This window comes from Populus euphratica, unplaced genomic scaffold (genome assembly GCF_000495115.2).
Source record: "Populus euphratica unplaced genomic scaffold, PopEup_1.0 scaffold20.1, whole genome shotgun sequence".
NCBI classification, from domain to species: domain Eukaryota; kingdom Viridiplantae; phylum Streptophyta; class Magnoliopsida; order Malpighiales; family Salicaceae; genus Populus; species Populus euphratica.
Window position 1 is genome coordinate 2,588,864 of NW_011499854.1, and position 11,823 is coordinate 2,600,686.

Consider the following 11,823-nt stretch of genomic DNA (forward strand, 5'->3'; position numbering starts at 1 on the left):
CAGGACATCCCTCCCTCTCCTCTGGAAGAATACCAGTAGACTAAACAGACATTGGTTAAAAGCATGCCTACTTTTAATACAACACCTTTTAATACACCTATACCTTAAAAGGTACAGCGACAGCCATACAATTAGCGGAAGAAAAAATGAATTTACCATATCTATGAAGACCAGAACAACCATCTTCAGAAAAGGACATACAGACCTCCCCACCTCCTTTTCCCAGAATACTTAAAAAAAATCCCATATTAAAGTATCTGCTTTCATGGCTACTAGAGTCTTTTTTTAAAAAAAATTTCCTTTCTAAAGAATTTTCACCCAAGAAAACGATTTGAGTGCATCTGAGAGTCTTTTTTAAAAAAACAAATCCAAGGTAAAATCAAGAGGTTCAGTACAGTTATCCAAAGACCGTTCACCAAATATATGCACCAGGATCATATTTTTTCATTATCGTGAAAGTAAACTAGAATGCATCAATGAAAAGAAACAGTACAGGATGTGACTACACGCAAAAGTATAAAGAAATTTATCTTGTAAATTCCCCTGGTGGTTCAGGAGTTGAGGGATCACAATTGCCACCCTGAGCAGACTTAGAGAACATCACTAGCGTGCATGTGTGTGTGTGAAGTTACCACGAGGATTCCTTCATGGTATCCACTGCCCTCCCCTACAAAAAATACTAGAGGAGATGTGGTACGAAATTTTGAAATCTTGCCATGAAAATAACAGTTATGCTTGGGAATCAATCACCGTCAAGGAACACAGACAAGTGTGGCAAGGACATTTTGTTGTTAGATTCGAGAATGATGAAGTTATGCACATGTTACCTGTTAGCACAAAAGCCAATAAACAAAAAACTTCACATTCATTAACTTACGCATTAAAAATGTGCAGTTTGGATTATGGACCCAAACAAACACTAGATGCATTTTTCTTGTTTTATTTTTATTTGGAAGTAAAAAAAGAGCAGAAGCGGAAAAAATGGAAGGGTTTGTGGAAGGCAATGGGAACTCAAAATAATGGCATGAGAACGACACAAACAGAGCACTTCCCTCATTATGACAATAAATACTCTCTTTTTTTCCTGGAAGCAGAATCAACTTTATTATCCAAGAAAAGCTACCTGCTTTGGCCATGAAGAAGATATAGAATTGTGAAGCTCCATGCGTTTAGCAGCCACATCTTTTAACCCTTCTTTTAATTTCAACTCATGATGCTTCTTTGCTTCCAATGTACTCACTAGTCTGTCCAGATATCTGGAATTCAGGATAGCACATTAGAATTAAGTATTACAACTTATCTTAAAGAAAAATGTGCCTATTTTTTTTATATTATTCTTTGGATGAAAAGAGCAGAGCTTGACCTCAAGACATCGCTCCCTCTCCTCTGGAAGAATACCAGTAGACTAAACAGAAATTGGTTAAAAGCATGCCTACTTTTAATACAACACCTATACCTTAAAAGGTACAGCCACAGCCATACATTTAGCAGAAGAAAATCAACACAAGCGGAAAAAAAATGAATTTACCATATCTACGAAGACCAGAACAACCATCTTCAGAAAAAGACCTACAGACCTCCCCACCTCCTTTCCCAGAATACTTAAAAAAAATCCCATATTTAAATATCTGCTTTCATGGCTGCTATACACCAAATGATTGTTTGCAGTGTAGGTCCACTTTCAAATTTTCAAAATTATAAAATGCATTAACAGATTCCTACAGCCTAATAACAAGACAAACAATTTCACTGGTTGGGCAGTTGATTACAGAGTTTTGCAATTCTCAAACAGTGACATTCATTGCTTGGTATTTTCAAGCCTTTCACCACATGCAATAGGAAGAATTATTTAGTGTTCATCACATGCTGACCCACAGTATCTTTTTCAAGTTTCAACACAAAAGGAAATTCCACTCAGCTTATCTCATCCATCCACTCTTCTACTTTTGCAAAACTATCATACATAAATTCTTTTGCAAACTTTGTTTAATGAGTAAATGGAAAAAACAACACTTGCCAAGCTGTAAATGATAAACCCGACTAACATTATCTATCAGTACCTTTTAGAGTTAAGAAGCATAATCAAGTCTCTTGTTTTCCCATTTGTCAGTAAAGAAATGGCCAAAGAAACATCAGATGACATTGTATGAATAGCATCAGGTGTATACTGCTGCAGCACCAAGGGAGCAACCGACTGGACTTGATGTTGCAAAGACATGGTCTCTTCATTACTCAACTCTGCCAATCTTTGACTCAAAAATGCTTTTATCTAAAATGAATCATTAATAGCAAATATCAACAATTAATCCAAAAATTGTAATCTAGTTTAAAATATAAGTAGAAACCAGGGAGTTCCTCAGGACTTTCTTAATGCTGGATCATCCATCTTAGTTCCCGAAGAAGAAGATACAAAATATTTACCAATACAAAATAACTTACTTCAGTAGCATTATCCAAACTGGCCTTACAATATGAAAAATTAGCCTATACCTCATATAAATCATCGAGAATTTTATTCCGATATTCTGTATCCAAAAGCTGGCTCCTGCCTTCCTTTATTCCCGGGGTGTGAGTTATAGTATCTAGAACATATGTCTGATTTTCCAAACCCATGTTTACCAAATTAGTGTCATTGATTGCATCAACTTGAGGTGTTTCAACGCTAATATCCCAACAAATTTCTGATACAGAAATCTCAGTATGAACATTTTCTTCCTCTTTTTTCAATGGAGCCTCACCAGATTCTACAGCTTCATTTTGTGAAGAGTTCTGCGAGATGTCACTGGCATTTACGATTTCATAAGGACCTAAGCCATTACCACCATCATCTGTTTCTTCTACAGTGCCAATATCCCAGTCAATATCAGCACCATCAACAGAAATATCCCAGTCAATATTATTGGCAGAAACATCCATGTCCCCTATCTCATGGTTTGATTCATCCAAATCCAATTGAATATTTGAAGAATCAAGGACCACGGGGTCAGCACAAACATCCAGAGAAGGAGAATTCTCACGAATATCTTTCAAGTTCAACAACACTGACCTCAAAGATTTCTGCAATTTTATGAAATTAATCAATACAATAAAATCCAATCTTCATAATAAAAACATAATTCATGCAAAGAAAAGAATGTTGCAATAATTATTCAAAAGAAAAACAAAAGGCCATCATCTTTACATCCTTTTCTGTATGAACATCTTTGACGAAGTTGGAATAGTACTCTATTGCCTGTGACATGATATCACTGTTTATAACTTCCAGAATTTTGCTAAATGTGCTTGGAAGTGATTTTGCAGTCTCTAAAAGCTCAACCCTCACATTGTTTCCCTACAGTGAGAAATAACACCACTTAATTCATTAATCACATATATCCATGTCTATACAATTTCACAACCATCACTGAACAAGGCCAATATCTCACTTGCAATCCAAGCTCTTGACAAGACTCAACATATTTAGTCGCAGAAAGAGCTGCACTTCTTTTTATATCAGTTTCCTTGCGCTCTAGCTCCGCTAGTAGTTGCTGGATCTTTTGCACCTGCTTTTTCTGATACGGACTTTGCATTCACAAAAATAAAAACCACATTAACAAAAAAGAAAATTCAGAACATTCTTCAACAAAACTATGGAGCCAACCAAACTGGAAGATGGCAAGCTTACATTTCATAATTCACATTTTGGATGATTATTTGCGCGGCTTCACCAAGGTAAACATAATCTTTCTCGAAAGAACGCACAATTGCCTCCCAAGCACCCTACAAAAAGATAGCAGCATTTCATCAACAGAAATATTAAAAAACAAAAAAAAAATGCACACCGAGAGAGACAGAGAAAGATAACTAACTTACAGCAGCACCTGATAGCCGGCCAAAAATGTTACGGCTTTCTGGATTCGATTTCATAAGAATTTCATAAATATTTTTAGCCTCTAAGTACCCTATCCCTGTAAATAGTGATGGTAGTGTCAATTTAGTAATTATGAACTCGGTAAATCAGGACTATACAGATTAACGAAACGAACCTAACCTTCAGGGTCTAGGGTTTGGAAATAGGGATCGATTTCTTTGGGGAGCGAAGCGAATTCTTTTGAAATCCGAGCTCTTATTGATGCCATTCGTTTTCTCCAATCGGCAGGGATTCGTTTTCGATCAACAAGCCATTCTTGAGTATAAAAACGACGACGAAATTAAAGAAAAACGACAGAGAATGAGAATACGAAATCAAGTAAAGGAGTTGAAATTTTACCTCCGAGACGAGAAAATGAGATGTCGATTGGAAGATTTCGGATGTCATCGGGATTCTGCATTTTTATTTCGAAATTGAATTGCTTTCTCGAAAATTTGTGGAATTGAAATCAAATTCAATTCTTTGTTTCGGTGCTTTGGGTGCAGAGTTGGATTTTTGATTCCTGAGTGAATGCAGTTTGCGTGCGTGCTGCTACTAACTTAAGCCCTCCTGTTTTTTATTTTTATTTTGGCACGTTATGTGGTTCCGGGTCGGGTCAAAAATTTGATGGAGCAAACGATGACTGCTCTGAGTGAAATGACTAGAACCCTCCTCTAAACTTGATAAATCACAGGCTTCGTCCCCGTCGATTTAAATTGCCCAAAAAATATAATTAAAAAAAATTATACTTCGATGAAAAAAAGTTCGATAGGAAAGAGAGTTTTTGTCAAATTAGAGCTTGCAAGAATGCCCAAACATAAATCTACAATTCAAATTCCATCTTTCATGTTTTAACTTAAAAAAGGGTAAAAAGTTCATAAATTTCTCTCTCTTTTTTTTTTTTTTCACTATCAACATAGGAAGATGATCCTACACATATTCATACAATTTAATTTTCTTTTCTTTTTTTCACTATCAACATAGGAAGATCATCCTACACATATTCATACAATTTAATTTTTTTTTATTTGAAAAATTAAATAAAAGGCTAAAATATTTGTTTTTACAATAATAACTAATTACTTTACAAATCTAAAAGAATTAAGTTTTTTTATGGATCTCTACTTTTGTTCTTACATAAAAAGTTATTTTTTTGATTTTTTTATTTTGATTTTTTTAATTTTATTTTTTTCTAAGTTTTATCCTTGAATATTTTTTAATAATCATTCAAGTTATTTTTAGATCAACTTGTTTCTATTAAAATTTTTTTTATATAATTTAATTTTAAACTCAATGATTTTTTATAGTAATTTCATTATTTTAATTTAGTATTTAATTTTTTTTAACTAATCAAGCGAGTTATTATTGGACCACACAAATCAATTATATTATATCAAAATAATTTTTTTATAGTTAAATTTTAAATCTATATCAGGTAAAGAGTTGAGATATATTTTTCAAGTTAATTTTATTATTTTTTTCTTATTTTATCTTTAATTTGTTTTACCAGTCAACTAGATTATTTTTATATCAATTAAAGTTGATTGAGTAATATTAAATAAATTCCATATAACTGAATTGTAAAATCATGTTAGATAAAAAATAAAGTTAAAAGTTGCAGGGTTAATTTGATGTGTTGCATTTAATAATAATATAAAATAATTTTTATGATTTAAATAATTTTTATTATATTTATATATTTTTTTATCCAATTCGTAGCCTAATGTGTCCTATAAATTAATATTAACAATTATCAATTGTAAAAACAAATATTTTATCAAATAAAATAACATAATAACAAGTAACAATGCTCTCGTTATTGCTTATCCTTTTTCTGTTATATATAAGTTTATCATACATTTTACAAAATATATTATTTCAACATTAACGATACTCATCTTTAAATTGTATACTTGCTGGAATGTTAAGATATCTCCGTAAACAAACAAAATCAGGCGTAAACACATCATCTCTTTAAGTTTTAAATTTTATGCTAGAATATAAGATATCTATTAAACAAACAATTACATAAATAAATAAATAATCTTCAAATAAAATGAACCGTTAAAAGCAAATATTTGACAAGAGGGAGGGTAATCTGGTAAATATGGACTAAGCTAGCTGACGTAGGGACACAAGCAATAGATGATGATTCCGACTCCCCCAAAATCTCCACTCTTCTGTGCAGTTCTCCCTCTCCTTTGCTTCCTCGAATAGAACAGCAATCAGAAAAGTAAGTTTCAATTTTTTGAGATCTAATTAGCAAATCAATTAGCTCTCCAATTCGCTTTTATCCATCAATTATTAATTTCTCTAGGGTTTACTATAGTTTCTCAAATCTGATTTTGCCTTGCCTGATTTCACTTATCAAGCAGTCTCTATATCATCTGCTTCTCATTTTCTTCTAACTAATAAGTGATTTCAACTGGCCCATCAATTTCTCTTGAAAGATCAATTTTTTTTTATAATGTGGTGGGAAATGCTAACTTTTGGTTCTGTTTGTGATTTTGGGGTGGGACGCAGTTAGAATATATTAGTGATGGATCCATCAGAAAAGAGGTATTTGGAGGATGATGATACTCCGATGATGAAAACTATCAAGGGTGCGACTATGGGTTTGGTCTCCGGAACTATATGGGGGACTATTGTTGCAACTTGGCATGATGTGCCTCGTGTTGAGAAAAGTGTTGCGCTTCCTGGATTGATAAGAACAATCAAGATGATGGGTAACCATGGCGTGACTTTTGCTGCTATTGGTGGTGTTTACATTGGTGTTGAGCAGCTTGTGCAGCATTATAGGATGAAGAGAGATTTTATTAATGGAGCTGTTGGTGGTTTCGTTGCTGGATCTACCATTCTAGGATTTAAAGGTAAGGATTATTGTTACTTTGTATTGATGCTTTTTTTTATGTTGTTTCATTGTTAGAGTTATCAAGCATGACAGTGTGTGGCTTGGTGTGGAAAGCAGTGCATTGAGAAATTTGATCTTATGTAGATGTATTCTATTGACGTTTCTTTTAACTTACCCTGAAGCAAAACTAACTTTTCAAATTTTGAAAACTTGCTTTCTTTCTTGAGAGATTTACTGTTTCTTTAATGGACACGGTAAAATTATATATGTGCCTTGATCCTACTGGCCATCTTTGTTAATGAAGCAAATGAGTGGTAACAGATATTGTTTTGCTTCATGACTGGTGAGTGGTAGAAGACATAATTTTGCTTCACGTGTGGTGAGTGGTAGAAGACATATCAAGTGTAGTGGGTTTTAAGCTGGAAAATGCCTTTGATTAGCTGATGGGGAAACTGCTACAGAATGGAACTTAAGTTGATTAGAATGAACATATGGGCATCCTGGTACACTAGTAACTTCATGCATCATTGCCCCATTGTATCTTTTTGAGGTGTTTTCATTTCGCATACTGGATAATTGTGAACTTTTATTTTCCAGAGGAAAAGCATTTGTTTTCCTGAGCTATGGTTTCTTTTTTTGTCACTTGCATAATCTGGTGTTTATAGTGCAACCAATTAGAAATGCCTGCATATAGGACCTAGTACTTACAGAGGATGCAAATTGGTGGATCTGAAGCTTCATCTATCTAGAGGGGATCTGAAAGGGAACTAAATATAGTATAGGATGCTGTAAACTGGTCTAGAGTTGAGGTTCTGTGATTTTGGTTTGAGAGTTGACATAATGGAGCTGTGGGTGGTTTGTTCGCAAGAGCTCCTGTACAGGGCTTCAAAGGTGAGGGTTATTGTGTGTTATTTTTATCTGTCTTTGTTAGCGCCATTGAGCTTGGTTGCAAGAGCTTCCTGAGGAAAGTATTGCTTAGGAAATTCAATTGCATATTGATATATTTGATCAATATTTCAGTCCAACTTGTTGGGTAGCAAAACTAACTCTTCAAAGTTTCTAAGCTTGCTTTATTTATTTATTTATCAAGAGCTTTCTTTTATTTTGAGAGTGGTGAGAGAGTCATATTTGTAATTCTACTATCTACTGTCAAAGGAGATAAAAGGGCTCTATAAAAATCTTATATGATGTAATTAGTGGATGAAAAGGCTGCTATTAAAAGTTTGGTGACTGAAAAATATGTTTCCTAAGCAGCTTGAACATGTCTTTGATTTGTTAGGCAAGCTATTTCATTCTGGAATTTTGTGCTGGTTGTATGCTGTGTATCCTAGTCAGTGTTGCAAAGGCAAAAGATGCTAAAAAGCGCCAAGCCTGAAAGATGCTTGAGGTGCATGCCCAAATGAGCCAAAGCTCTCAACCTCTATGATATACAAATTTATATATGATATAACTTAGTAGAAATCTCGGCAGCATAACAGAAAAGAGAGAAGGAATAACATGGAGAGTCAGTTGTTCTTAAGTCTTCACTCAAAAAAGTGAAGAAGAGAGAAATTAAGAAACAAAAAGATGAGATGGCAGAAGAAAAAACGTTCAAGGAATGCCTCTGTTGTTCATCAGTTTTCACTCTTGACTCTTCTCTCTTCTTTTCTGGTGGTGTTTCACCTTTGTTTCTGCGTTATTGGTAGATATTATCCTTTTGAGGCATTTATTCCCATGTACTGGATAAAGTACTTTTATGTTTCAGTTTCCAAGTACTGTATAAAGAAGAACTTTTATGTTTAAGAGAAAACAGTTAATTGGTTATGAGGTTTCCTTGTTTGTCACTTGCTTAATCCTTGAGTTTATAGTGTGAGCCATTATAAATGACCATATATATCCTATAGAATCTCATATTTGTGGAGTGGATGTGGGTGGATTTATTCTGGACTGCATTAATCCGATGGGGATTTAAAATGGAATAACCAAGAGTTGGATATTAAAAACTAGATCTTAGTATTGAAGTTTTGTGTATTTGTTTGATGCTTTTTAACCTCTTATGAACTTGACAAATCTAGTTATTAATCAACCTTAATCTTTTTATTGATTCAGTTTATTACAAGAAATTTTTTGTGGTGGTCATACATACTCAATATTGGCCTTTTAACCTTGTGAATTTGTCAATGGTGGCAATAAGTAAACTGGAGACAGCAGTAACGAAATTTTAATGTTTTTCTTTTCCATTATTTATACCATCTCTAGATTTGCACAAATTAGCTTATTTTCAATCATCATTGGTACGGTTATCCTTCCTGAATTCATGTGCTTGAGAAAAGAAATTGATTTTCTATCTTTCCTCAGAATTTTGGAAAATAAAAGGTGAAACAATAATGCTGATAAATTCTAGATGGGATGGAAGACTGTGTTAGGGAAATGGATATGAGGCTAATAGGTTAGTGGCTCAGAATTCCCAGGTTTCGTGGTTCATGTCAGAGAGAAAATATCTGATCTGAAGAAAAAAACACTTGTAAAAGTCTTATCTTCAAACATCAGAAGCAGTTGATCCTTCAAATCTACTAACATTTTTTTTTGTTTTGTTTATCGTGAGTCCGTGATAAAAGATATTAGTTAATCTTTGGCAGCCCCCTCATTACTTCCAACCCTAGAGATTTTGAAGGCTGGCATGTATATTCCATGCACATGCATGTTCCTTCGAGAAATGGGAGGGGCTGGGAGAGATCATAATTTTAAATTTTCAAAGTTCATGTTAAATTTTGCAATCTCTCTTCTTGTGGTCTTATATTATGAACTTATGTCTGAATGATGTTTTTTTTCCCTCCCATTTCTTGGTCTTAAATTAGACGATTTCAAAGAGCATACAAGTTACCTGTTCATGGTCTGGTCTTTTTTAGCACATGATTGATTTTCTGCTGCATGCTAGCCATGTCTGTTCTGCCCTCCTGTTGTGTTGAACTGTTATGGTTGCTACATGATTCAATTGATTCCTTACCCGTTTGCAGGAAGAAACATAAAAAATGCTATTGCTGCTGGAGCAGCGCTTGCTGTTACTTCTGCAGTCATTGATGCTGGAGGTCAGACCACGAGAATGGACACTGGCAAGGAGTATTATCCTTACACTACCAAGAAAAGATCTGCGGTTGAGGGATAGTTTTTCAACACTGTTGGCAAAAATGAAGATATTGGCAGGTTGATGGGAGAGTGGTTATAGATGTATGCTGAATTGCCTGTATGTTTTTGGAGATGAAATCATACTCGTGGATCTTCTTTTCTTGAATTTTACCTTGAGGTCTGGATGGATGATTTGAATAAACATGTTTCGGCAGTTTAGTCACTGTTACATGATTATTTTTTTCCCAGTTTGAGACAACTGCTTTTGTCATTAACCAAATCGAAACAGATACAACAATAATGGTTAAGCTACTTCTGAAAAGTGGTAGAGGTGTGATTTACATAATCATCTTTCCCATTATGCAAACGTAGCAAAAACCTGGGAGTTTTTTTATTCAAATTATGTGATTTCTTATGGAGTACAGTTTCCATCCTACTCGATATTCATAATTTTGTCTGAGAGCCATCAAAACAGTACATGATGGATAGTTGGATACAAAAGGCGAGCTTGTATCTTTTAATTGATCCTATCTAGAGTTTTTCGTTGATTCCAGATTCAAACAACCTGAATCATCGGTACATAGCTTTTTTAAACAAGCAGCAGAATCTTACAATTTACATGATTCAAAATAGAGAGTGCAAACTTATCATCTTACTCCATGAACGTTGTGCAAGATGGCAAGACGCTGAGAGTGAACAAGACTGCTGCTTACAAACGAGAGAACTTCGAATTCACAGGGAAGTGTGGAACTAGAATTGGTGCTCGAACATCTGATTCAATGAAATTTGACCTGAGAGGCTGCCTCGCCGCTCCAAGCACTCCATCACTGGCTACGCGAGTAGGCCGATAAAAGCAGCAACAGATGGACGAGAAGAACCCCATTTCGACCTTCCCTCTGCGAGTGATGCAAGTAATTTGATTTCACAAACTTTTCGTTGAACTTACATGACTGGTGCTTAAAGCAAACAACCATTCTTATCCATAAGTTCTATTAGTCAAGAACTCGTGTCAGTGACTACACTTTTAGAATTGCGACATGAATGACTGGAATGGAGGTTGACTAAAATGTTTTTTTAAAAAAAAAAATTATTTAAAATTAATATTTATTTTGTGTTTAAAACAAATTATTTAAAATTAATATTTATTTTGTGTTTTTAAATTATTTTAATATGTTGATGTTAAAAATAAATTTTAAAAATAAAAAAAATATTATTTTAATATATATTTTTTATAAAAAGTAATTAAAAAACAACTATTACCTCAGTTTTAAACATCCAAAATTCTCATCAGTCAAATCACAACTTTGAACTATTTGTAATAACTCCTTTTGGTCTATCGTTGTTGATAATTGTTTTTAACAAGTTCGTCGGAACCTAAACCTACCAGTCAATCAGAAAGATAAGTGAAGAATGCAAATTAAGAGAAGTTAAATAAAAAGATCCGTATTCAGTGAAAACTTGGCAGGAAAATTTGCACTCATCACTGGAGTATCTTCTAGCATTGGTGAGGTCGGTATTAATCTCATAAATATCTCTAGAGTTTGAGGGATTTTTCCTAGTAAGGTTTTGCGGTGTTGATATAGTTGTCGTCGTCGTCTGGTGGCCATGATTAGCATCTAGTTTATGAGTACGCGAGTAGAGGAGCTCGTTTAGCCCTTGCTGCAAGAAGAGAGGCTAGACAATCTTGGATTAGTGGCTGATAAAGCCCGAAAACAGGGATCACCGGATTCTTTTTGTGGTTTGTGCGGATGTTGCCAAGGTTGAAGACTGCAAACGAATTGTTGAGGAGACATGGAACCACTTTGGCCAACGTAAGCATGCATGCATAAACTAGATTTTCTTGTTAAACAGAAAGTATCCTTGAGCTAGCCTGTTTGAGTAAACTGAATGTTTCTCATTTGTTTTGAAGAATTAGCAGTGCAGCAAGAATTCTCGATACATTTTCGTTTAGATTTCTGCATGTTTGAATTTCACATGA

At 34.2% G+C, this 11,823-nt stretch overlaps 2 protein-coding genes across 2 annotated transcripts in view; one reads left to right on the forward strand and one right to left on the reverse strand.

Moving 5' to 3' along the window:
* The window catches only part of LOC105122701 (CDK5RAP3-like protein), a 6,455-nt gene extending 1,954 nt beyond the window's left edge, over positions 1 to 4,501 (reverse strand). The window contains exons 1-9 of the mRNA XM_011021962.1: positions 4,250 to 4,501; positions 4,031 to 4,165; positions 3,853 to 3,947; positions 3,665 to 3,759; positions 3,426 to 3,561; positions 3,182 to 3,331; positions 2,491 to 3,057; positions 2,061 to 2,269; positions 1,124 to 1,256 (exon numbers count right to left, since the gene is read on the reverse strand). Of these exons, the coding sequence (XP_011020264.1) occupies positions 1,124 to 1,256; positions 2,061 to 2,269; positions 2,491 to 3,057; positions 3,182 to 3,331; positions 3,426 to 3,561; positions 3,665 to 3,759; positions 3,853 to 3,947; positions 4,031 to 4,165; positions 4,250 to 4,310 (1,581 nt within the window). The 5' untranslated portion in view covers positions 4,311 to 4,501. The remainder of the gene's footprint in view (positions 1 to 1,123; positions 1,257 to 2,060; positions 2,270 to 2,490; positions 3,058 to 3,181; positions 3,332 to 3,425; positions 3,562 to 3,664; positions 3,760 to 3,852; positions 3,948 to 4,030; positions 4,166 to 4,249) is intronic.
* Positions 4,502 to 6,022: 1,521 nt separating this feature from the next.
* On the forward strand, positions 6,023 to 10,191 carry OEP16-3 (Mitochondrial import inner membrane translocase subunit Tim17/Tim22/Tim23 family protein). Its single transcript, XM_011021963.1, has 3 exons — positions 6,023 to 6,122; positions 6,413 to 6,759; positions 9,737 to 10,191. The coding sequence occupies exons 2-3, from the start codon at positions 6,429 to 6,431 to the stop codon at positions 9,883 to 9,885; spliced, it is 480 nt and encodes a 159-aa protein (XP_011020265.1). The 5' UTR covers positions 6,023 to 6,122; positions 6,413 to 6,428; the 3' UTR covers positions 9,886 to 10,191.
* The last annotated feature ends 1,632 nt before the right edge of the window (positions 10,192 to 11,823 follow it).

Coding starts and splice junctions, on each gene's coding strand:
- OEP16-3 (XM_011021963.1), top strand. CDS start 6,429: ATGGATCCATCAGAAAAGAGGTATTTGGAGGATGATGATACTCCGATG. Junction 6,760..9,736: donor TACCATTCTAGGATTTAAAG/GTAAGGATTATT, acceptor ACCCGTTTGCAG/GAAGAAACATAAAAAATGCT.